General features: G+C 57.2%; 1 protein-coding gene across 1 annotated transcript in view; it reads right to left on the bottom strand.

Moving 5' to 3' along the window:
• The window catches only part of LOC115120311 (reelin-like), a 427,502-nt gene that overhangs the window by 93,495 nt on the left and 311,997 nt on the right, over window positions 1–22,010 (bottom strand). Inside the window, exon 34 of the mRNA XM_065022290.1 lies at window positions 19,396–19,590. Within this exon, the coding sequence (XP_064878362.1) occupies window positions 19,396–19,590 (195 nt within the window). The remainder of the gene's footprint in view (window positions 1–19,395; window positions 19,591–22,010) is intronic.

The raw sequence follows: 22,010 nt of genomic DNA, 5'->3' as shown, positions 1-22,010 counted from the left end.
GGGGCGGCAGGTAGTCTAGTGGTTAGAGTGGAGCGGCGGCAGGGTAGCAGGTAGTCTAGTGGTTAGAGGGAGTGCAGGGAGGTGGCGGCAGGTAGCCTAGTGGTTAGAGTGGAGGGGCGGCAGGTAGCCTAGTGGTTAGAGTGGAGGGGCGGCAGGTAGTCTAGTGGTTAGAGTGGAGGCGGCAGGGTAGCCTAGTGGTTAGGTGGAGGGGCGGCAGGTAGCCTAGTGGTTAGAGTGGAGGGGCGGCAGGTAGTCTAGTGGTTAGAGTGGAGGGGCGGCAGGGTAGTCTAGTGGTTAGAGTGGAGGGTTGGCAGGTAGCCTAGTGGTTAGAGTGGAGGGACGGCAGGTAGCCTAGTGGTTAGAGTGGAGGGGCGGCAGGTAGCCTAGTGGTTAGAGTGGAGGGTTGGCAGGTAGCCTAGTGGTTAGAGTGGAGGGGCGGCAGGTAGCCTAGTGGTTAGAGTGGAGGGTTGGCAGGTAGCCTAGTGGTTAGAGTGGAGGGGCGGCAGGTAGCCTAGTGGTTAGAGTGGAGGGGCGGCAGGTAGCCTAGTGGTTAGAGTGGAGGGGCGGCAGGTAGCCTAGTGGTTAGAGTGGAGGGGCGGCAGGTAGCCTAGTGGTTAGAGTGGAGGGTTGGCAGGTAGCCTAGTGGTTAGAGTGGAGGGGCGGCAGGTAGCCTAGTGGTTAGAGTGGAGGGCGGCAGGTAGCCTGAGTGGTTAGAGTGGAGGGCGGCAGGTAGCCTACTGGTTAGAGTGGAGGGCGGCAGGTAGCCTAGTGGTTAGAGTGGAGGGGCGGCAGGTAGCCTAGTGGTTAGAGTGGAGGGCGGCAGGTAGCCTAGTGGTTAGAGTGGGGGCGGCAGGTAGCCTAGTGGTTAGAGTGGAGGGTTGGCAGGTAGTCTAGTGGTTAGAGTGGAGTGGTGGCAGGTAGTCTAGTGGTTAGAGTGGAGGGGTGGCAGGAAGTCTAGTGGTTAGAGTGGAGGGGCGGCAGGTAGTCTAGTGGTTAGAGTGGAGGGGCGGCAGGTAGCCTAGTGGTTAGAGTGGAGGGGCGGCAGGTAGCCTAGTGGTTAGAGTGGAGGGGCGGCAGGTAGCCTAGTGGTTAGAGTGGATGGGCGGCAGGTAGCCTAGTGGTTAGAGTGGAGGGTTGGCAGGTAGCCTAGTGGTTAGAGTGGAGGCGGCAGGTAGCCTAGTGGTTAGAGTGGAGGTTTGGCAGGTAGTCTAGTGGTTAGAGTGGAGTGGTGGCAGGTAGTCTAGTGGTTAGAGTGGAGGGGTGGCAGGAAGCCTAGTGGTTAGAGTGGAGGGTTGGCAGGTAGTCTAGTGGTTAGAGTGGAGTGGTGGCAGGTAGTCTAGTGGTTAGAGTGTAGGGCGGCAGGTAGTCTAGTGGTTAGAGTGGAGGGCGGCAAGGAGTCTAGTGGTTAGAGTGGAGGGGTGGCAGGAAGTCTAGTGGTTAGAGTGGAGGGGCGGCAGGTAGTCTAGTGGTTAGAGTGGAGGGGTGGCAGGTAGCCTAGTGGTTAGAGTGCAGGGCGGCAGGTAGCCTAGTGGTTAGAGTGGAGGCGGCAGGTAGCCTAGTGGTTAGAGTGGAGGGGCGGCAGGTAGCCTAGTGGTTAGAGTGGGAGGGGCGCAGGTCCCCAGTGGTTAGAGTGGAGGCGGCAGGTAGCCTAGTGGTTAGAGTGGAGGGTTGGCAGGTAGTCTAGTGGTTAGAGTGGAGGGGTGGCAGGTAGTCTAGTGGTTAGAGTGTAGGGCGGCAGGTAGCCTAGTGGTTAGAGTGGAGGGTTGGCAGGTAGTCTAGTGGTTAGAGTGGAGTGGTGGCAGGTAGTCTAGTGGTTAGAGTGTAGGGGGCAGGTAGTCTGGTGTTTAGAGTGGAGGGCGGCAGGTAGTCTAGTGGTTAGAGTGGAGGGGCGGCAGGGTAGTCTAGTGGTTAGAGTGGAGGGCGGCAGGTAGCCTAGTGGTTAGGAGTGGAGGGACGGCAGGTAGCCTAGTGGTTAGAGTGGAGGGACAGGTAGCCTAGTGGTTCGAGTGGAGGGGGCGGCAGGTAGCCTAGTGGTTAGAGTGGAGGGGGGCGGCAGGTAGCCTAGTGGTTAGAGTGGAGGGTTGGCAGGTAGCCTGGTGGTTAGAGTGGAGGGCGGGGTAGCCTAGTGGTTAGAGTGGAGGGTTGGCAGGTAGCCTAGTGGTTAGAGTGGAGGGGCGGCAGGTAGCCTAGTGGTTAGAGTGGAGGGTTGGCAGGAAGCCTAGTGGTTAGAGTGGAGGGCGGCAGGTAGCCTAGTGGTTAGAGTGGAGGGGTGGCAGGTAGCCTAGTGGTTAGAGTGGAGGGGCGGCAGGTAGCCTAGTGGTTAGAGTGGAGGGTTGGCAGGTAGCCTAGTGGTTAGAGTGGAGGCGGCAGGTAGCCTAGTGGTTAGAGTGGAGGCGGCAGGCAGCCTAGTGGTTAGAGTGGAGGGCGGCAGGTAGTCTAGTGGTTAGAGTGGAGGGTGGGCAGGTAGTCTAGTGGTTAGACTGGAGTGGTGGCAGGTAGTCTAGTGGTTAGAGTGGAGGGGCGGCAGGTAGTCTAGTGGTTAGAGTGGAGGGCGGCAGGTAGCCTAGTGGTTAGAGTGGAGGGGGCGGCAGGTAGCCTAGTGGTTAGAGTGGAGGGTTGGCAGGTAGCCTAGTGGTTAGAGTGGAGGGGCGGCAGTTAGCCTAGTGGTTAGAGTGGAGGGTTGGCAGGTAGTCTAGTGGTTAGAGTGGAGTGGTGGCAGGTAGTCTAGTGGTTAGAGTGGAGGGGTGGCAGGAAGCCTAGTGGTTAGGAGTGGAGGGTTGGCAGGTAGTCTAGTGGTTAGAGTGGAGGGGTGGCAGGTAGTCTAGTGGTTAGAGTGGAGGGCGGCAGGTAGTCTAGTGGTTAGAGTGGAGGGCGGCAAGGAGTCTAGTGGTTAGAGTGGAGGGGTGGCAGGAAGTATAGTGGTTAGAGTGGAGGGGCGGCAGGTAGTCTAGTGGTTAGAGTGGAGGGGTGGCAGGTAGCCTAGTGGTTAGAGTGGAGGGGCGGCAGGTAGCCTAGTGGTTAGAGTGGAGGGGCGGCAGGTAGCCTAGTGGTTAGAGTGGAGGGGCGGCAGGTACCCCAGTGGTTAGAGTGGAGGGGCGGCAGGTAGCCTAGTGGTTAGAGTGGAGGGTTGGCAGGTAGTCTAGTGGTTAGAGTGGAGGGGTGGCAGGTAGTCTAGTGGTTAGAGTGTAGGGGCGGCAGGTAGCCTAGTGGTTAGAGTGGAGGGTTGGCAGGTAGTCTAGTGGTTAGAGTGGAGTGGTGGCAGGTAGTCTAGTGGTTAGAGTGTAGGGGGGGCAGGTAGTCTGGTGGTTAGAGTGGAGGGGCGGCAGGTAGTCTAGGGGTTAGAGTGGAGGGGCGGCAGGGTAGTCTAGTGGTTAGAGTGGAGGGTTGGCAGGTAGCCTAGTGGTTAGAGTGGAGGGACGGCAGGTAGCCTAGTGGTTAGAGTGGAGGGCGGCAGGTAGCCTAGTGGTTAGAGTGGAGGGGCGGCAGGTAGCCTAGTGGTTAGAGTGGAGGGGCGGCAGGTAGCCTAGTGGTTAGAGTGGAGGGGCGGCAGGTAGCCTAGTGGTTAGAGTGGAGGGTTGGCAGGTAGCCTAGTGGTTAGAGTGGAGGGGCGGCAGGTAGCCTAGTGGTTAGAGTGGAGGGGCGGCAGGTAGCCTAGTGGTTAGAGTGGAGGGTTGGCAGGTAGCCTAGTGGTTAGAGTGGAGGGTTGGCAGGTAGCCTAGTGGTTAGAGTGGAGGGGTGGCAGGTAGTCTAGTGGTTAGAGTGTAGGGGCGGCAGGTAGCCTAGTGGTTAGAGTGGAGGGTTGGCAGGTAGTCTAGTGGTTAGAGTGGAGTGGTGGCAGGTAGTCTAGTGGTTAGAGTGTAGGGGGGGGGCAGGTAGTCTGGTGGTTAGAGTGGAGGGGCGGCAGGTAGTCTAGGGGTTAGAGTGGAGGGGCGGCAGGGTAGTCTAGTGGTTAGAGTGGAGGGTTGGCAGGTAGCCTAGTGGTTAGAGTGGAGGGACGGCAGGTAGCCTAGTGGTTCGAGTGGAGGGGCGGCAGGTAGCCTAGTGGTTAGAGTGGAGGGGCGGCAGGTAGCCTAGTGGTTAGAGTGGAGGGTTGGCAGGTAGCCTAGTGGTTAGAGTGGAGGGCGGCAGGTAGCCTAGTGGTTAGAGTGGAGGGTTGGCAGGTAGCCTAGTGGTTAGAGTGGAGGGCGGCAGGTAGCCTAGTGGTTAGAGTGGAGGGCGGCAGGTAGCCTAGTGGTTAGAGTGGAGGGTTGGCAGGTAGCCTAGTGGTTAGGGAGTGGAGGGGCGGCAGGTAGCCTAGTGGTTAGAGTGGAGGGGCGGCAGGTAGCCTAGTGGTTAGAGTGGAGGGGCAGCAGGTAGCCTAGTGGTTAGAGTGGAGGGCGGCAGGTAGCCTAGTGGTTAGAGTGGAGGGGCGGCAGGTAGCCTAGTGGTTAGAGTGGAGGGCGGCAGGTAGCCTAGTGGTTAGAGTGGAGTGGTGGCAGGTAGTCTAGTGGTTAGGAGTGTAGGGCGGCAGGTAGTCTAGTGGTTAGAGTGGAGGCGGCAGGTAGCCTAGTGGTTAGAGTGGAGGGTTGGCAGGTAGCCTAGTGGTTAGAGTGGAGGGGCGGCAGGTAGCCTAGTGGTTAGAGTGGAGGGTTGGCAGGTAGCCTAGTGGTTAGAGTGGAGGGGCGGCAGGTAGCCTAGTGGTTAGAGTGTAGGGGCGGCAGGTAGTCTAGTGGTTAGAGTGTAGGGGCGGCAGGTAGCCTAGTGGTTAGAGTGGAGTGGTGGCAGGTAGTCTAGTGGTTAGAGTGGAGGGTTGGCAGGTAGCCTAGTGGTTAGAGTGGAGGGTCGGCAGGTAGCCTAGTGGTTAGAGTGGAGGGGCGGCAGGTAGCCTAGTGGTTAGAGTGGAGGGTTGGCAGGTAGTCTAGTGGTTAGAGTGGAGTGGTGGCATGTAGTCTAGTGGTTAGAGTGGAGGGGTGGCAGGTAGCCTAGTGGTTAGAGTGGAGTGGTGGCAGGTAGTCTAGTGGTTAGAGTGTAGGGGCGGCAGGTAGTCTAGTGGTTAGAGTGGAGGGGCGGCAGGTAGCCTAGTGGTTAGAGTGGAGGGTTGGCAGGTAGCCTAGTGGTTAGAGTGGAGGGGCGGCAGGTAGCCTAGTGGTTAGAGTGGAGGGTTGGCAGGTAGCCTAGTGGTTAGAGTGGAGGGGCGGCAGGTAGCCTAGTGGTTAGAGTGTAGGGGCGGCAGGTAGTCTAGTGGTTAGAGTGTAGGGGCGGCAGGTAGCCTAGTGGTTAGAGTGGAGTGGTGGCAGGTAGTCTAGTGGTTAGAGTGTAGGGGCGGCAGGTAGTCTAGTGGTTAGAGTGGAGGGGCGGCAAGGAGTCTAGTGGTTAGAGTGGAGGGGTGGCAGGAAGTCTAGTGGTTAGAGTGGAGGGGCGGCAGGTAGTCTAGTGGTTAGAGTGGAGGGGTGGCAGGTAGCCTAGTGGTTAGAGTGCAGGGCGGCAGGTAGCCTAGTGGTTAGAGTGGAGGGGCGGCAGGTAGCCTAGTGGTTAGAGTGGAGGGGCGGCAGGTAGCCTAGTGGTTAGAGTGGAGGGGCGGCAGGTCCCCCAGTGGTTAGAGTGGAGGGGCGGCAGGTCCCCCAGTGGTTAGAGTGGAGGGGCGGCAGGTAGCCTAGTGGTTAGAGTGGAGGGTTGGCAGGTAGTCTAGTGGTTAGAGTGTAGGGGCGGCAGGTAGCCTAGTGGTTAGAGTGGAGGGTTGGCAGGTAGCCTAGTGGTTAGAGTGGAGGGGCGGCAGGAAGCCTAGTGGTTAGAGTGGAGTGTTGGCAGGTAGTCTAGTGGTTACAGTGGAGTGGTGGCAGGTAGTCTAGTGGTTAGAGTGGAGTGGTGGCAGGTAGTCTAGTGGTTAGAGTGGAGGGGTGGCAGGAAGCCTAGTGGTTAGAGTGGAGTGGTGGCAGGTAGTCTAGTGGTTAGAGTGGAGTGGTGGCAGGTAGTCTAGTGGTTAGAGTGTAGGGGCGGCAGGTAGTCTAGTGGTTAGAGTGGAGGGGTGGCAGGAAGTCTAGTGGTTAGAGTGGAGGGGTGGCAGGTAGCCTAGTGGTTAGAGTGGAGGGGCGGCAGGTAGCCTAGTGGTTAGAGTGGAGGGGCGGCAGGTAGCCTAGTGGTTAGAGTGGAGGGGCGGCAGGTAGCCTAGTGGTTAGAGTGGAGGGGCGGCAGGTCCCCCAGTGGTTAGAGTGTAGGGGCGGCAGGTAGTCTGGTGGTTAGAGTGGATGGGCGGCAGGTAGCCTAGTGGTTAGAGTGGAGGGGCCGCAGGTAGTCTAGTGGTTAGAGTGGAGGGGCGGCAGGGTAGCCTAGTGGTTAGAGTGGAGGGGCGGCAGGTAGCCTAGTGGTTAGAGTGGAGGGGCGGCAGGTAGCCTAGTGGTTAGAGTGGAGGGGCGACAGGTAGTCTAGTGGTTAGAGTGGAGGGGCGGCAGGGTAGCCTAGTGGTTAGAGTGGAGGGGCGGCAGGTAGCCTAGTGGTTAGAGTGGAGGGTTGGCAGGTAGCCTAGTGGTTAGAGTGGAGGGGCGGCAGGTAGCCTAGTGGTTAGAGTGGAGGGTTGGCAGGTAGCCTAGTGGTTAGAGTGGAGGGGCGGCAGGTAGCCTAGTGGTTAGAGTGGAGGGTTGGCAGGTAGCCTAGTGGTTAGAGTGGAGGGGCGGCAGGTAGCCTAGTGGTTAGAGTGGAGGGCGGCAGGTAGCCTAGTGGTTAGAGTGGAGGGGCGGCAGGTAGCCTAGTGGTTAGAGTGGAGGGTTGGCAGGTAGCCTAGTGGTTAGAGTGGAGGGCGGCAGGTAGCCTAGTGGTTAGAGTGGAGGGGCGGCAGGTAGCCTAGTGGTTAGAGTGGAGGGGGGCAGGTAGCCTAGTGGTTAGAGTGGGCGGCAGGTAGCCTAGTGGTTAGAGTGGAGGGCGGCAGGTAGCCTAGTGGTTAGAGTGGAGGGCGGCAGGTAGCCTAGTGGTTAGAGTGGAGGGTTGGCAGGTAGCCTAGTGGTTAGAGTGGAGGGGCGGCAGGTAGCCTAGTGGTTAGAGTGGAGGGTTGGCAGGTAGTCTAGTGGTTAGAGTGGAGTGGTGGCAGGTAGTTTAGTGGTTAGAGTGGAGGGGTGGCAGGTAGCCTAGTGGTTAGAGTGGAGGGTTGGCAGGTAGTCTAGTGGTTAGAGTGGAGTGGTGGCAGGTAGTCTAGTGGTTAGAGTGAGGGCGGCAGGTAGTCTAGTGGTTAGAGTGGAGGGCGGCAGGTAGCCTAGTGGTTAGAGTGGAGGGTGGCAGGTAGCCTAGTGGTTAGAGTGGAGGGGCGGCAGGTAGCCTAGTGGTTAGAGTGGAGGGTTGGCAGGTAGCCTAGTGGTTAGAGTGGAGGGCGGCAGGTAGCCCAGTGGTTAGAGTGGAGGGCGGCAGGTAGTCTAGTGGTTAGAGTGGAGGGCGGCAGGTAGCCTAGTGGTTAGAGTGGAGGGGTTGGCAGGTAGCCTAGTGGTTAGAGTGGAGGGCGGCAGGTAGCCTAGTGGTTAGAGTGGAGGGTTGGCAGGTAGCCTAGTGGTTAGAGTGGAGTGGTGGCAGGTAGTCTAGTGGTTAGAGTGGAGGGGCGGCAGGTAGTCTAGTGGTTAGAGTGGAGGGCGGCAAGGAGTCTAGTGGTTAGAGTGGAGGGGTGGCAGGAAGTCTAGTGGTTAGAGTGGAGGGGCGGCAGGTAGTCTAGTGGTTAGAGTGGAGGGGTGGCAGGTAGCCTAGTGGTTAGAGTGCAGGGGCGGCAGGTAGCCTAGTGGTTAGAGTGGAGGGCGGCAGGTAGCCCTAGTGGTTAGAGTGGAGGGGCGGCAGGTAGCCTAGTGGTTAGAGTGGAGGGGGCAGGTCCCCCAGTGGTTAGAGTGGAGGGGGGCGGCAGGTAGCCTAGTGGTTAGAGTGGAGGGCGGCAGGTAGCCTAGTGGTTAGAGTGGAGGGCGGCAGGTAGCCTAGTGGTTAGAGTGGAGGGTGGCAGGTAGTCTAGTGGTTAGAGTGGAGGGCGGCAGGTAGCCTAGTGGTTAGAGTGGAGGGTTGGCAGGTAGCCTAGTGGTTAGAGTGGAGGGCGGCAGGTAGTCTAGTGGTTAGAGTGGAGGGGCGGCAGGTAGCCTAGTGGTTAGAGTGGAGGGGGGCAGGTAGCCTAGTGGTTAGAGTGGAGGGGCGGCAGGTAGCCTAGTGGTTAGAGTGGAGGGCGACAGGTAGTCTAGTGGTTAGAGTGGAGGGGCGGCAGGGTAGCCTAGTGGTTAGAGTGGAGGGCGGCAGGTAGCCTAGTGGTTAGAGTGGAGGGTTGGCAGGTAGACTAGTGGTTAGAGTGGAGGGCGGCAGGTAGCTAGTGGTTAGAGTGGAGGGGTTGGCAGGTAGCCTAGTGGTTAGAGTGGAGGGCGGCAGGTAGCCTAGTGGTTAGAGTGGAGGGTTGGCAGGTAGCCTAGTGGTTAGAGTGGAGGGCGGCAGGTAGCCTAGTGGTTAGAGTGGAGGGGCGGCAGGTAGCCTAGTGGTTAGAGTGGAGGGGCGGCAGGTAGCCTAGTGGTTAGAGTGGAGGTTGGCAGGTAGCCTAGTGGTTAGAGTGGAGGGCGGCAGGTAGCCTAGTGGTTAGAGTGGAGGGCGGCAGGTCCCCAGTGGTTAGAGTGGAGGGGCGGCAGGTAGCCTAGTGGTTAGAGTGGAGGGTGGCAGGTAGTCTAGTGGTTAGAGTGGAGGGCGGCAGGTAGCCTAGTGGTTAGAGTGGAGGGTTGGCAGGTAGCCTAGTGGTTAGAGTGGAGGGCGGCAGGTAGCCTAGTGGTTAGAGTGGAGGGGCGGCAGGTAGCCTAGTGGTTAGAGTGGAGGGCGGCAGGTAGTCTAGTGGTTAGAGTGGAGGGGGCGGCAGGTAGCCTAGTGGTTAGAGTGGAGGGCGGCAGGTAGCCCAGTGGTTAGAGTGGAGGGGCGGCAGGTGGTAGCTAGTGGTTAGAGTGGAGGCGGCAGGTAGTCTAGTGGTTAGAGTGGAGGGCGGCAGGTAGACTAGTGGTTAGAGTGGAGGGTTGGCAGGTAGCCTAGTGGTTAGAGTGGAGGGGCGGCAGGTAGCCTAGTGGTTAGAGTGGAGGGTTGGCAGGTAGCCTAGTGGTTAGAGTGGAGGGGCGGCAGGTAGCCTAGTGGTTAGAGTGGAGGTTGGCAGGTAGCCTAGTGGTTAGAGTGGAGGGCGGCAGGTAGCCTAGTGGTTAGAGTGGAGGGCGGCAGGTAGCCTAGTGGTTAGAGTGGAGGGCGGCAGGTAGCCTAGTGGTTAGAGTGGAGGTTGGCAGGTAGCCTAGTGGTTAGAGTGGAGGGCGGTAGGTAGCCTAGTGGTTAGAGTGGAGGGGCGGCAGGTAGCCTAGTGGTTAGAGTGGAGGGCGGCAGGTAGCCTAGTGGTTAGAGTGGAGGGTTGGCAGGTAGCCCTGGAGTGGTTAGAGTGGAGGCGGCAGGTAGCCAGTGGTTAGAGTGGAGGGCGGCAGGTAGCCTAGTGGTTAGTGGAGGGCGGCAGGTAGCCTAGTGGTTAGAGTGGAGGGCGGCAGGTAGCCTAGTGGTTAGAGTGGAGGGTTGGCAGGTAGCCTAGTGGTTAGAGTGGAGTGGTGGCAGGTAGTCTAGTGGTTAGAGTGGAGGGGCGGCAGGTAGCCTAGTGGTTAGAGTGGAGGGTGGCAGGTAGTCTAGTGGTTAGAGTGGAGGGTGGCAGGTAGACTAGTGGTTAGAGTGGAGGGGTGGCAGGTAGCCTAGTGGTTAGAGTGGAGGGCGGCAGGTAGTCTAGTGGTTAGAGTGGAGGGCGGCAGGGTAGCCTAGTGGTTAGAGTGGAGGGTTGGCAGGTAGCCTAGTGGTTAGAGTGGAGGGGCGGCAGGTAGCCTAGTGGTTAGAGTGGAGGGCGGCAGGTAGCCTAGTGGTTAGAGTGGAGCGGCAGGTAGCCCTAGTGGTTAGAGTGGAGGGGCGGCAGGTAGCCTAGTGGTTAGAGTGGAGGGGCGGCAGGTAGCCTAGTGGTTAGAGTGGAGGGGCGGCAGGTAGCCTAGTGGTTAGAGTGGAGGGGCGGCAGGTAGCCTAGTGGTTAGAGTGGTGGCAGGTAGCCTAGTGGTTAGAGTGGAGGGCGGCAGGTAGCCCAGTGGTTAGAGGAGGTTGCGGCAGGTAGTCTAGTGGTTAGAGTGGAGGGGCGGCAGGTAGCCTAGTGGTTAGAGTGGAGGGTGGCAGGTAGCCTAGTGGTTAGAGTGGAGGGTTGGCAGGTAGTCTAGTGGTTAGGGAGGGTGGCAGGTAGTCTAGTGGTTAGAGTGGAGGGGCGGCAGGTAGTCTAGTGGTTAGAGTGGAGGGCGGCAGGTAGCCTAGTGGTTAGAGTGGAGGGGTTGGCAGGTAGCCTAGTGGTTAGAGTGGAGGGCGGCAGGTAGCCTAGTGGTTAGAGTGGAGGGTTGGCAGGTAGCCTAGTGGTTAGAGTGGAGGGCGGCAGGTAGCCTAGTGGTTAGAGTGGAGGGGCGGCAGGTAGTCTAGTGGTTAGAGTGGAGGGGTGGCAGGTAGCCTAGTGGTTAGAGTGGAGGGTTGGCAGGTAGCCAGTGGTTAGAGTGGAGGCGGCAGGTAGCCTAGTGGTTAGAGTGGAGGGTTGGCAGGTAGTCTAGTGGTTAGAGTGGAGTGGTGGCAGGTAGTCTAGTGGTTAGAGTGGAGGGCGGCAGGTAGTCTAGTGGTTAGTGGAGGGCGGCAAAGGAGTCTAGTGGTTAGAGTGGAGGGGTGGCAGGTAGTCTAGTGGTTAGAGTGGAGGGCGGCAGGTAGTCTAGTGGTTAGAGTGGAGGGTGGCAGGTAGCCTAGTGGTTAGAAGTGGAGGGCGGCAGGTAGCCTAGTGGTTAGAGTGGAGGGCGGCAGGTAGCCTAGTGGTTAGAGTGGAGGCGGCAGGTAGCCTAGTGGTTAGAGTGGAGGCGGCAGGTCCCCCAGTGGTTAGAGTGGAGAGGGGCGGCAGGTAGCCTAGTGGTTAGAGTGGAGTGGTGGCAGGTAGTCTAGTGGTTAGAGTGGAGGGTGGCAGGTAGTCTAGTGGTTAGAGTGGAGGGGGCGGCAGGTAGCCTAGTGGTTAGAGTGGAGGTGGCAGGTAGAGTGGTTAGAGTGGAGGGGCGGCAGGTAGCCTAGTGGTTAGAGTGGAGGGTTGGCAGGTAGCCTAGTGGTTAGAGTGGAGGGGCGGCAGGTAGCCTAGTGGTTAGAGTGGAGGGGCGGCAGGTAGCCTAGTGGTTAGAGTGGAGGGGCGGCAGGTAGCCTAGTGGTTAGAGTGGAGGGGCGGCAGGTAGCCTAGTGGTTAGGTGGAGTGGAGGGGCGGCAGGTAGCCTAGTGGTTAGAGTGGAGGGCGGCAGGTAGCCTAGTGGTTAGAGTGGAGGGGCGGCAGGTAGCCTAGTGGTTAGAGTGGAGGGCGGCAGGTAGCCTAGTGGTTAGAGTGGAGGGCGGCAGGTAGCCTAGTGGTTAGAGTGGAGGGCGGCAGGTAGCCTAGTGGTTAGAGTGGAGGGCGGCAGGTAGCCTAGTGGTTAGAGTGGAGGGTTGGCAGGTAGCCTAGTGGTTAGAGTGGAGGGCGGCAGGTAGCCTAGTGGTTAGAGTGGAGGGTTGGCAGGTAGTCTAGTGGTTAGAGTGGAGTGGTGGCAGGTAGTCTAGTGGTTAGAGTGGAGGGGCGGCAGGTAGCCTAGTGGTTAGAGTGGAGGGTTGGCAGGTAGCCTAGTGGTTAGAGTGGAGTGGCGGCAGGTAGTCTAGTGGTTAGAGTGTAGGGGCGGCAGGTAGTCTAGTGGTTAGAGTGGAGGGCGGCAGGTAGTCTAGTGGTTAGAGTGGAGGGGTGGCAGGAAGTCTAGTGGTTAGAGTGGAGGGCGGCAGGTAGTCTAGTGGTTAGAGTGGAGGGTGGCAGGTAGCCTAGTGGTTAGAGTGCAGGGCGGCAGGTAGCCTAGTGGTTAGAGTGGAGGCGGCAGGTAGCCTAGTGGTTAGAGTGGAGGGGCGGCAGGTAGCTAGTGGTTAGAGTGGAGGGGCGGCAGGTCCCCCAGTGGTTAGAGTGGAGGCGGCAGGTAGCCTAGTGGTTAGAGTGGAGGGCGGCAGGTAGCCTAGTGGTTAGAGTGGAGGGCGGCAGGTAGCCTAGTGGTTAGAGTGGAGGCGGCAGGTAGCCCAGTGGTTAGAGTGGAGGGCGGCAGGTAGCCTAGTGGTTAGAGTGGAGGGTTGGCAGGTAGTCTAGTGGTTAGAGTGGAGGGCGGCAGGTAGTCTAGTGGTTAGAGTGGAGGGCGGCAGGTAGCCTAGTGGTTAGAGTGGAGGGCGGCAGGTAGCCTAGTGGTTAGAGTGGAGGGCGGCAGGTAGCCTAGTGGTTAGAGTGGAGGGGCGGCAGGTAGCCTAGTGGTTAGAGTGGAGGGCGGCAGGTAGCCTAGTGGTTAGAGTGGAGGGCGGCAGGTAGCCTAGTGGTTAGAGTGGAGGGCGGCAGGTAGCCTAGTGGTTAGAGTGGAGGGCGGCAGGTAGCCTAGTGGTTAGAGTGGAGGGCGGCAGGTAGCCTAGTGGTTAGAGTGGAGGAGGCAGGTAGCCTAGTGGTTAGAGTGGAGGGCGGCAGGTAGCCTAGTGGTTAGAGTGGAGGGGCGGCAGGTAGCCTAGTGGTTAGAGTGGAGGGGGCGGCAGGTAGCCTAGTGGTTAGAGTGGAGGGTTGGCAGGTAGCCTAGTGGTTAGAGTGGAGGGCGGCAGGTAGCCTAGTGGTTAGAGTGGAGGGCGGCAGGTAGTCTAGTGGTTAGAGTGGAGGGTGGCAGGTAGCCTAGTGGTTAGAGTGGAGGGGTGCCAGGTAGCCTAGTGGTTAGAGTGGAGGGTTGGCAGGTAGTCTAGTGGTTAGAGTGGAGGGTGGCAGGTAGTCTAGTGGTTAGAGTGGAGGGCGGCAGGTAGCCTAGTGGTTAGAGTGGAGGGGCGGCAGGAGTCTAGTGGTTAGAGTGGAGGGGTGGCAGGAAGTCTAGTGGTTGGTGGAGGGCGGCAGGTAGTCTAGTGGTTAGAGTGGAGGGGTGGCAGGTAGCCTAGTGGTTAGAGTGGAGGGCGGCAGGTAGCCTAGTGGTTAGAGTGGAGGGGCGGCAGGTAGTCTAGTGGTTAGAGTGGAGGGCGGCAGGTAGCCTAGTGGTTAGAGTGGAGGGGCGGCAGGTCCCCTAGTGGTTAGGTGGAGGGCGGCAGGTAGCCTAGTGGTTAGAGTGGAGGGTTGGCAGGTAGTCTAGTGGTTAGAGTGGAGGGTGGCAGGTAGTCTAGTGGTTAGAGTGGAGGGGCGGCAGGTAGCCTAGTGGTTAGAGTGGAGGGTTGGCAGGTAGTCTAGTGGTTAGAGTGGAGTGGTGGCAGGTAGCCTAGTGGTTAGAGTGGAGGGGGCAGGTAGCCTAGTGGTTAGAGTGGATGGGCGGCAGGTAGCCTAGTGGTTAGAGTGGAGGGGTGGCAGGTAGTCTAGTGGTTAGAGTGGAGTGGTGGCAGGTAGTCTAGTGGTTAGAGTGGAGGGTGGCAGGTAGCCTAGTGGTTAGAGTGGAGGGTTGGCAGGTAGTCTAGTGGTTAGAGTGGAGTGGTGGCAGGTAGTCTAGTGGTTAGAGTGTAGGGGCGGCAGGTAGTCTAGTGGTTAGAGTGGAGGGCTGGCAGGTAGTCTAGTGGTTAGAGTGGAGGGTGGCAGGTAGTCTAGTGGTTAGAGTGGAGGGCGGCAGGTAGTCTAGTGGTTAGAGTGGAGGGTGGCAGGTAGCCTAGTGGTTAGAGTGGAGGGCGGCAGGTAGCCTAGTGGTTAGAGTGGAGGGCGGCAGGTAGCCTAGTGGTTAGAGTGGAGGGCGGCAGGTAGCCTAGTGGTTAGAGTGGAGGGCGGCAGGTAGCCCAGTGGTTAGAATGGAGGGCGGCAGGTAGCCTAGTGGTTAGAGTGGAGGGCGGCAGGTAGCCTAGTGGTTAGAGTGGAGGGTTGGCAGGTAGCCTAGTGGTTAGAGTGGAGGGCGGCAGGTAGCCTAGTGGTTAGAGTGGAGGGTTGGCAGGTAGTCTAGTGGTTAGAGTGGAGTGGTGGCAGGTAGTCTAGTGGTTAGAGTGTAGGGGCGGCAGGTAGTCTAGTGGTTAGAGTGGAGGGGCGGCAAGGAGTCTAGTGGTTAGAGTGGAGGGGTGGCAGGAAGTCTAGTGGTTAGAGTGGAGGGGCGGCAGGTAGTCTAGTGGTTAGAGTGGAGGGGTGGCAGGTAGCCTAGTGGTTAGAGTGCAGGGGCGGCAGGTAGCCTAGTGGTTAGAGTGGAGGGGCGGCAGGTAGCCTAGTGGTTAGAGTGGAGGGGCGGCAGGTAGCCTAGTGGTTAGAGTGGAGGGCGGCAGGTCCCCAGTGGTTAGAGTGGAGGGCGGCAGGTAGCCTAGTGGTTAGAGTGGAGTGTTGGCAGGTAGTCTAGTGGTTAGAGTGGAGGGGTGGCAGGTAGTCTAGTGGTTAGAGTGGAGGGGCGGCAGGTAGCCTAGTGGTTAGAGTGGAGGGTTGGCAGGTAGCCTAGTGGTTAGAGTGGAGGGGCGGCAGGTAGCCTAGTGGTTAGAGTGGAGGGTTGGCAGGTAGCCTAGTGGTTAGAGTGGAGAGGCGGCAGGTAGCCTAGTGGTTAGAGTGGAGGGCGGCAGGTAGCCTAGTGGTTAGAGTGGAGGGGCGGCAGGTAGCCTAGTGGTTAGAGTGGAGGGCGGCAGGTAGCCTAGTGGTTAGAGTGGAGGGGCGGCAGGTAGCCTAGTGGTTAGAGTGGAGGGGCGGCAGGTAGCCTAGTGGTTAGAGTGGAGGGGCGGCAGGTAGCCTAGTGGTTAGAGTGGAGGGGCGGCAGGTAGCCTAGTGGTTAGAGTGGAGGGGCGGCAGGTAGCCTAGTGGTTAGAGTGGAGGGCGGCTAGTGGTTAGAGTGGAGGGGCGGCAGGTAGCCTAGTGGTTAGAGTGGAGGGTTGGCAGGTAGCCTAGTGGTTAGAGTGGAGGGGCGGCAGGTAGCCTAGTGGTTAGAGTGGAGGGTTGGCAGGTAGTCTAGTGGTTAGAGTGGAGTGGTGGCAGGTAGTCTAGTGGTTAGAGTGGAGGGGTGCCAGGTAGCCTAGTGGTTAGAGTGGAGGGTTGGCAGGTAGTCTAGTGGTTAGAGTGGAGTGGTGGCAGGTAGTCTAGTGGTTAGAGTGTAGGGGCGGCAGGTAGTCTAGTGGTTAGAGTGGAGGGGCGGCAAGGAGTCTAGTGGTTAGAGTGGAGGGGTGGCAGGAAGTCTAGTGGTTAGAGTGGAGGGGCGGCAGGTAGTCTAGTGGTTAGAGTGGAGGGTGGCAGGTAGCCTAGTGGTTAGAGTGCAGGGCGGCAGGTAGCCTAGTGGTTAGAGTGGAGGGCGGCAGGTAGCCTAGTGGTTAGAGTGGAGGGCGGCAGGTAGCCTAGTGGTTAGAGTGGAGGGGCGGCAGGTCCCCCAGTGGTTAGAGTGGAGGGGCGGCAGGTAGCCTAGTGGTTAGAGTGGAGGGGCGGCAGGTAGCCTAGTGGTTAGAGTGGAGGGGCGGCAGGTAGCCTAGTGGTTAGAGTGGAGGGGCGGCAGGTCCCCCAGTGGTTAGAGTGGAGGGGCGGCAGGTAGCCTAGTGGTTAGAGTGGAGTGTTGGCAGGTAGTCTAGTGGTTAGAGTGGAGGGGTGGCAGGTAGTCTAGTGGTTAGAGTGGAGGGGCGGCAGGTAGCCTAGTGGTTAGAGTGGAGGGTTGGCAGGTAGCCTAGTGGTTAGAGTGGAGAGGCGGCAGGTAGCCTAGTGGTTAGAGTGGAGGGGCGGCAGGTAGCCTAGTGGTTAGAGTGGAGGGGCGGCAGGTAGCCTAGTGGTTAGAGTGGAGGGCGGCAGGTAGCCTAGTGGTTAGAGTGGAGGGCGGCAGGTAGCCTAGTGGTTAGAGTGGAGGGCGGCAGGTAGCCTAGTGGTTAGAGTGGAGGGCGGCAGGTAGCCTAGTGGTTAGAGTGGAGGGGCGGCAGGTAGCCTAGTGGTTAGAGTGGAGGGCGGCAGGTAGCCTAGTGGTTAGAGTGGAGGGGCGGCAGGTAGCCTAGTGGTTAGAGTGGAGGGCGGCAGGTAGCCTAGTGGTTAGAGTGGAGGGGCGGCAGGTAGCCTAGTGGTTAGAGTGGAGGGTTGGCAGGTAGCCTAGTGGTTAGAGTGGAGGGCGGCAGGTAGCCTAGTGGTTAGAGTGGAGGGTTGGCAGGTAGTCTAGTGGTTAGAGTGGAGTGGTGGCAGGTAGTCTAGTGGTTAGAGTGGAGGGGTGCCAGGTAGCCTAGTGGTTAGAGTGGAGGGTTGGCAGGTAGTCTAGTGGTTAGAGTGGAGTGGTGGCAGGTAGTCTAGTGGTTAGAGTGTAGGGGCGGCAGGTAGTCTAGTGGTTAGAGTGGAGGGCGGCAAGGAGTCTAGTGGTTAGAGTGGAGGGGTGGCAGGAAGTCTAGTGGTTAGAGTGGAGGGGCGGCAGGTAGTCTAGTGGTTAGAGTGGAGGGGTGGCAGGTAGCCTAGTGGTTAGAGTGCAGGGGCGGCAGGTAGCCTAGTGGTTAGAGTGGAGGGGCGGCAGGTAGCCTAGTGGTTAGAGTGGAGGGGCGGCAGGTAGCCTAGTGGTTAGAGTGGAGGGGCGGCAGGTCCCCCAGTGGTTAGAATGGAGGGGCGGCAGGTAGCCTAGTGGTTAGAGTGGAGGGTTGGCAGGTAGTCTAGTGGTTAGAGTGGAGGGGTGGCAGGTAGTCTAGTGGTTAGAGTGTAGGGGCGGCAGGTAGCCTAGTGGTTAGAGTGGAGGGTTGGCAGGTAGTCTAGTGGTTAGAGTGGAGTGGTGGCAGGTAGTCTAGTGGTTAGAGTGTAGGGGGGGGCAGGTAGTCTGGTGGTTAGAGTGGATGGGCGGCAGGTAGACTAGTGGTTAGAGTGGAGGGGTGGCAGGTAGTCTAGTGGTTAGAGTGGAGTGGTGGCAGGTAGTCTAGTGGTTAGAGTGGAGGGGTGCCAGGTAGCCTAGTGGTTAGAGTGGAGGGTTGGCAGGTAGTCTAGTGGTTAGAGTGGAGTGGTGGCAGGTAGTCTAGTGGTTAGAGTGTAGGGGCGGCAGGTAGTCTAGTGGTTAGAGTGGAGGGGCGGCAAGGAGTCTAGTGGTTAGAGTGGAGGGGTGGCAGGAAGTCTAGTGGTTAGAGTGGAGGGGCGGCAGGTAGTCTAGTGGTTAGAGTGCAGGGGTGGCAGGTAGCCTAGTGGTTAGAGTGCAGGGGCGGCAGGTAGCCTAGTGGTTAGAGTGGAGGGGCGGCAGGTAGCCTAGTGGTTAGAGTGGAGGGGCGGCAGGTAGCCTAGTGGTTAGAGTGGAGGGGCGGCAGGTCCCCAGTGGTTAGAATGGAGGGCGGCAGGTAGCCTAGTGGTTAGAGTGGAGGGTTGGCAGGTAGTCTAGTGGTTAGAGTGGAGGGGTGGCAGGTAGTCTAGTGGTTAGAGTGTAGGGGCGGCAGGTAGCCTAGTGGTTAGAGTGGAGGGTTGGCAGGTAGTCTAGTGGTTAGAGTGGAGTGGTGGCAGGTAGTCTAGTGGTTAGAGTGTAGGGGGGGGCAGGTAGTCTGGTGGTTAGAGTGGATGGGCGGCAGGTAGACTAGTGGTTAGAGTGGAGGGGTGGCAGGTAGTCTAGTGGTTAGAGTGGAGGGGCGGCAGGTAGCCTAGTGGTTAGAGTGGAGGGGCGGCAGGTAGCCTAGTGGTTAGAGTGGAGGGGCGGCAGGTAGCCTAGTGGTTAGAGTGGAGGGGCGGCAGATAGCCTAGTGGTTAGAGTGGAGGGGCGGCAGGTAGCCTAGTGGTTAGAGTGGAGGGTTGGCAGGTAGCCTAGTGGTTAGAGTGGAGGGGCGGCAGGTAGCCTAGTGGTTAGAGTGGAGGGTTGGCAGGTAGTCTAGTGGTTAGAGTGGAGTGGTGGCAGGTAGTCTAGTGGTTAGAGTGTAGGGGCGGCAGGTAGTCTAGTGGTTAGAGTGGAGGGGCGGCAAGGAGTCTAGTGGTTAGAGTGGAGGGGTGGCAGGAAGTCTAGTGGTTAGAGTGGAGGGGCGGCAGGTAGTCTAGTGGTTAGAGTGGAGGGGTGGCAGGTAGCCTAGTGGTTAGAGTGCAGGGGCGGCAGGTAGCCTAGTGGTTAGAGTGGAGGGGCGGCAGGTAGCCTAGTGGTTAGAGTGGAGGGGCGGCAGGTAGCCTAGTGGTTAGAGTGGAGGGGCGGCAGGTCCCCCAGTGGTTAGAGTGGAGGGGCGGCAGGTAGCCTAGTGGTTAGAGTGGAGGGTTGGCAGGTAGTCTAGTGGTTAGAGTGGAGGGGTGGCAGGTAGTCTAGTGGTTAGAGTGTAGGGGCGGCAGGTAGCCTAGTGGTTAGAGTGGAGGGTTGGCAGGTAGTCTAGTGGTTAGAGTGGAGTGGTGGCAGGTAGTCTAGTGGTTAGAGTGTAGGGGGGGGCAGGTAGTCTGGTGGTTAGAGTGGATGGGCGGCAGGTAGACTAGTGGTTAGAGTGGAGGGGTGGCAGGTAGTCTAGTGGTTAGAGTGGAGTGGCGGCAGGTAGCCTAGTGGTTAGAGTGGAGGGGCGGCAGGTAGACTAGTGGTTAGAGTGAGGGGTGGCACGTAGCCTAGTGGTTAGAGTGGAGGGGTGGCAGGTAGCCTAGTGGTTAGAGCGTTGGACTAGTAACCAAAACGTTGCAAGATAGAATCCCCCGAGCAGACAAGGTAAACATCAGTCGTTCTGCCCCTGAACAGGCAGTTAACCCACTGTTCCTAGACCGTCATTGAAAATGAGAATTTGTTCTTAACTGACTTGCCTGGTTAAATAAAGGTAAAATAAAAAAAATAGAGTGGGGTGTGGTTTAGGGGTTAGAAGTCAAGAGTCTAGAGCTCTGCAGTATGATGAGTTTCTATAGCGATCTTTCTCAATTGCCCCCCCCCCCCTTCATTGCACTGATATGAAAGACGTGACCAGATGAAGGCCAATGTAAGGATGAGCATTCCTCATATCATAGGGATGAAGAGACTTCCCTCAAGGATCGATGACAGGGGTTTGTGTGACTCACTGTCTGTTGAAATGGACAGACAGTCCACTGTGACCTCCCCCGTCCGTGTGTGTTTATCAAATCAAAGTTGATTTGTTACGTGCGTCGAATACAACAGGTATTCAGTGAATTACACTGGAATACCTACAGTGAAATGCTTAGTTACTATATACAGTAGAGAGGCTATATACAGTAGAGAGGCTATATACAGTAGAGAGGTTATATACAGTAGAGAGGCTATATACGGTAGAGAGGCTATATACAGTAGTGAGGCTATATACAGTAGAGAGGCTATATACAGTAGAGAGGCTATATACAGTAGAGAGGCTATATACAGTAGAGAGGCTATATACAGTAGAGAGGCTATATACGGTAGAGAGGCTATATACAGTAGAGAGGCTATATACAGTAGAGAGGCTATATACGGTAGAGAGGCTATATACAGTAGTGAGGCTATATACAGTAGAGAGGCTATAGACAGGCACCGGTTAGTCGAGCTAATTTATGTGTGTGTGTGTGTGTGTGTGTACGCAGTAGCTCTGACTCACTGTCTGTGGCATCGGAGTAGAAGGACAGAGCCGTGTCCAGAGACAAACAGTCCACTGTGACCTCTCCCCCCTGGACACGGTACCAGTTGTGTCTCAGAGGGGACGTCCCGGCGAACTTGTCATGGAAACCAGTCCTGGAACTGTCGTTCATACCGATCAGGACGTCATCCAAAGCCCACTGGGCTGAGTGTTTACCTGCGGAGAGACAGAGATACTCTGTATGACCCTTGACCCTTGACCCTTGTCACCCTATTGACCTTTCCAGCACTTTTCCAGATTTAAAAAAATGGTGGATGCATAACAAAGCCAGCTCTGTTTGGCTTGGCTCGGCTCGGGCCAGTTGTGTGAAAGGTATAAGAGTAGTGCTATTTCCTGTATACTGTGGACTGTAAGAGTAGTTCTATTTCCTGTATACTGTGGACTGTAAGAGTAGTTCTATTTCCTGTATACTGTGGTCTGTAAGAGTAGTTCTATTTCCTGTATACTGTGGACTGTAAGAGTAGTTCTATTTCCTGTATACTGTGGACTGTAAGAGTAGTTCTATTTCCTGTATACTGTGGTCTGTAAGAGTAGTTCTATTTCCTGTATATTGTGGACTGTAAGAGTAGTTCTATTTCCTGTATACTGTGGTCTGTAAGAGTAGTTCTATTTCCTGTATATTGTGGACTGTAAGAGTAGTTCTATTTCCTGTATACTGTGGACTGTAAGAGTAGTTCTACTTCCTGTACACTGTGGTCTGTAAGAGTAGTTCTATTTCCTGTATACTGTGGACTGTAAGAGTAGTTCTACTTCCTGTACACTGTGGTCTGTAAGAGTAGTTCTATTTGCTGTATACTGTGGGCTGTAAGAGTAGTTCTATTTCCTGTATACTGTGGACTGTAAGAGTAGTTCTACTTCCTGTATACTCTGGACTGTAAGAGTAGTTCTATTTCCTGTCCATTAAAATAACATCAAATTGATCAGAAATACAGTGTAGACATTGCTCATGTTGTAAATGACTATTGTGGTTGGAATTGGAGGGGTTTTAATTGTAATATCTACATAGGCGTATAGAGGTGTCATGGATCCTTCTGGAAATGTCATTGTGCACACCTGGCCCCTGTTCCCGCTGATTGTACTTGTATATATGTGTCTGTTGTAGGCAGGTACGACTCCTCACCTTGCTGTGGGCTATAAGAGGCAGGTCTGACTCCTCACCTTGCTGTGGGCTATTAGAGTCAGGTCTGACTCCTCACCTTGCTGTGGGCTATTAGAGGCAGGTCTGACTCCTCACCTTGCTGTAGGCTATAAGAGGCAGGTCTGACTCCTCACCTTGCTGTGGGCTATAAGAGGCAGGTCTGACTCCTCACCTTGCTGTGGGCTATAAGAGGCAGGTCTGACTCCTCACCTTGCTGTGGGCTATAAGAGGCAGATCTGACTCCTCACCTTGCTGTGGGCTATAAGAGGCAGGTCTGACTCCTCACCTTGCTGTGGGCTATTATAGGCAGGTCTGACTCCTCATCTTGCTGTGGGCTGTTAGAGGCAGGTCTGACTCCTCACCTTGCTGTGGGCTATTAGAGGTAGGTATGACTCCTCACCTTGCTGTGGGCTATTAGAGGCAGGTATGACTCCTCACCTTGCTGTGGGCTATAAGAGGCAGATCTGACTCCTCACCTTGCTGTGGGCTATAAGAGGCAGGTCTGACTCCTCACCTTGCTGTGGGCTATTAGAGGCAGGTCTGACTCCTCATCTTGCTGTGGGCTGTTAGAGGCAGGTCTGACTCCTCACCTTGCTGTGGGCTATTAGAGGTAGGTATGACTCCTCACCTTGCTGTGGGCTATTAGAGGCAGGTATGACTCCTCACCTTGCTGTGGGCTATTAGAGGCAGGTCTGACTCCTCACCTTGCTGTAGGCTATAAGAGGCAGGTCTGACTCCTCACCTTGCTGTGGGCTATAAGAGGCAGGTCTGACTCCTCACCTTGCTGTGGGCTATAAGAGGCAGATCTGACTCCTCACCTTGCTGTGGGCTATAAGAGGCAGGTCTGACTCCTCACCTTGCTGTGGGCTATTAGAGGCAGGTCTGACTCCTCATCTTGCTGTGGGCTGTTAGAGGCAGGTCTGACTCCTCACCTTGCTGTGGGCTATTAGAGGTAGGTATGACTCCTCACCTTGCTGTGGGCTATTAGAGGCAGGTATGACTCCTCACCTTGCTGTGGGCTATTAGAGGCAGGTATGACTCCTGACCTTGCTGTGGGCTATTAGAGGCAGGTATGACTCCTCACCTTGCTGTGGGCTATAAGAGGCAGGTATGACTCCTCACCTTGCTGTGGGCTATTAGAGGCAGGTATGACTCCTCACCTTGCTGTGGGCTATAAGAGGCAGGTATGACTCCTCACCTTGCTGTGGGCTATAAGAGGCAGGTATGACTCCTCACCTTGCTGTGGGCTATAAGAGACAGGTCTGACTCCTCACCTTGCTGTGGGCTATAAGAGACAGGTCTGACTCCTCACCTTGCTGTGGGCTATTAGAGGTAGGTATGACTCCTCACCTTACTGTGGGCTATTAGAGGCAGGTATGACTCCTCACCTTGCTGTGGGCTATAAGAGGCAGGTATGACTCCTCACCTTGCTGTGGGC

This window comes from Oncorhynchus nerka, linkage group LG9a, assembly GCF_034236695.1.
Source record: "Oncorhynchus nerka isolate Pitt River linkage group LG9a, Oner_Uvic_2.0, whole genome shotgun sequence".
In the NCBI taxonomy this organism is placed as follows: Eukaryota; Metazoa; Chordata; class Actinopteri; order Salmoniformes; family Salmonidae; genus Oncorhynchus; species Oncorhynchus nerka.
Note: the sequence above shows the minus strand (reverse complement) of the source record. Positions and strands in the feature narration are given on the sequence as shown.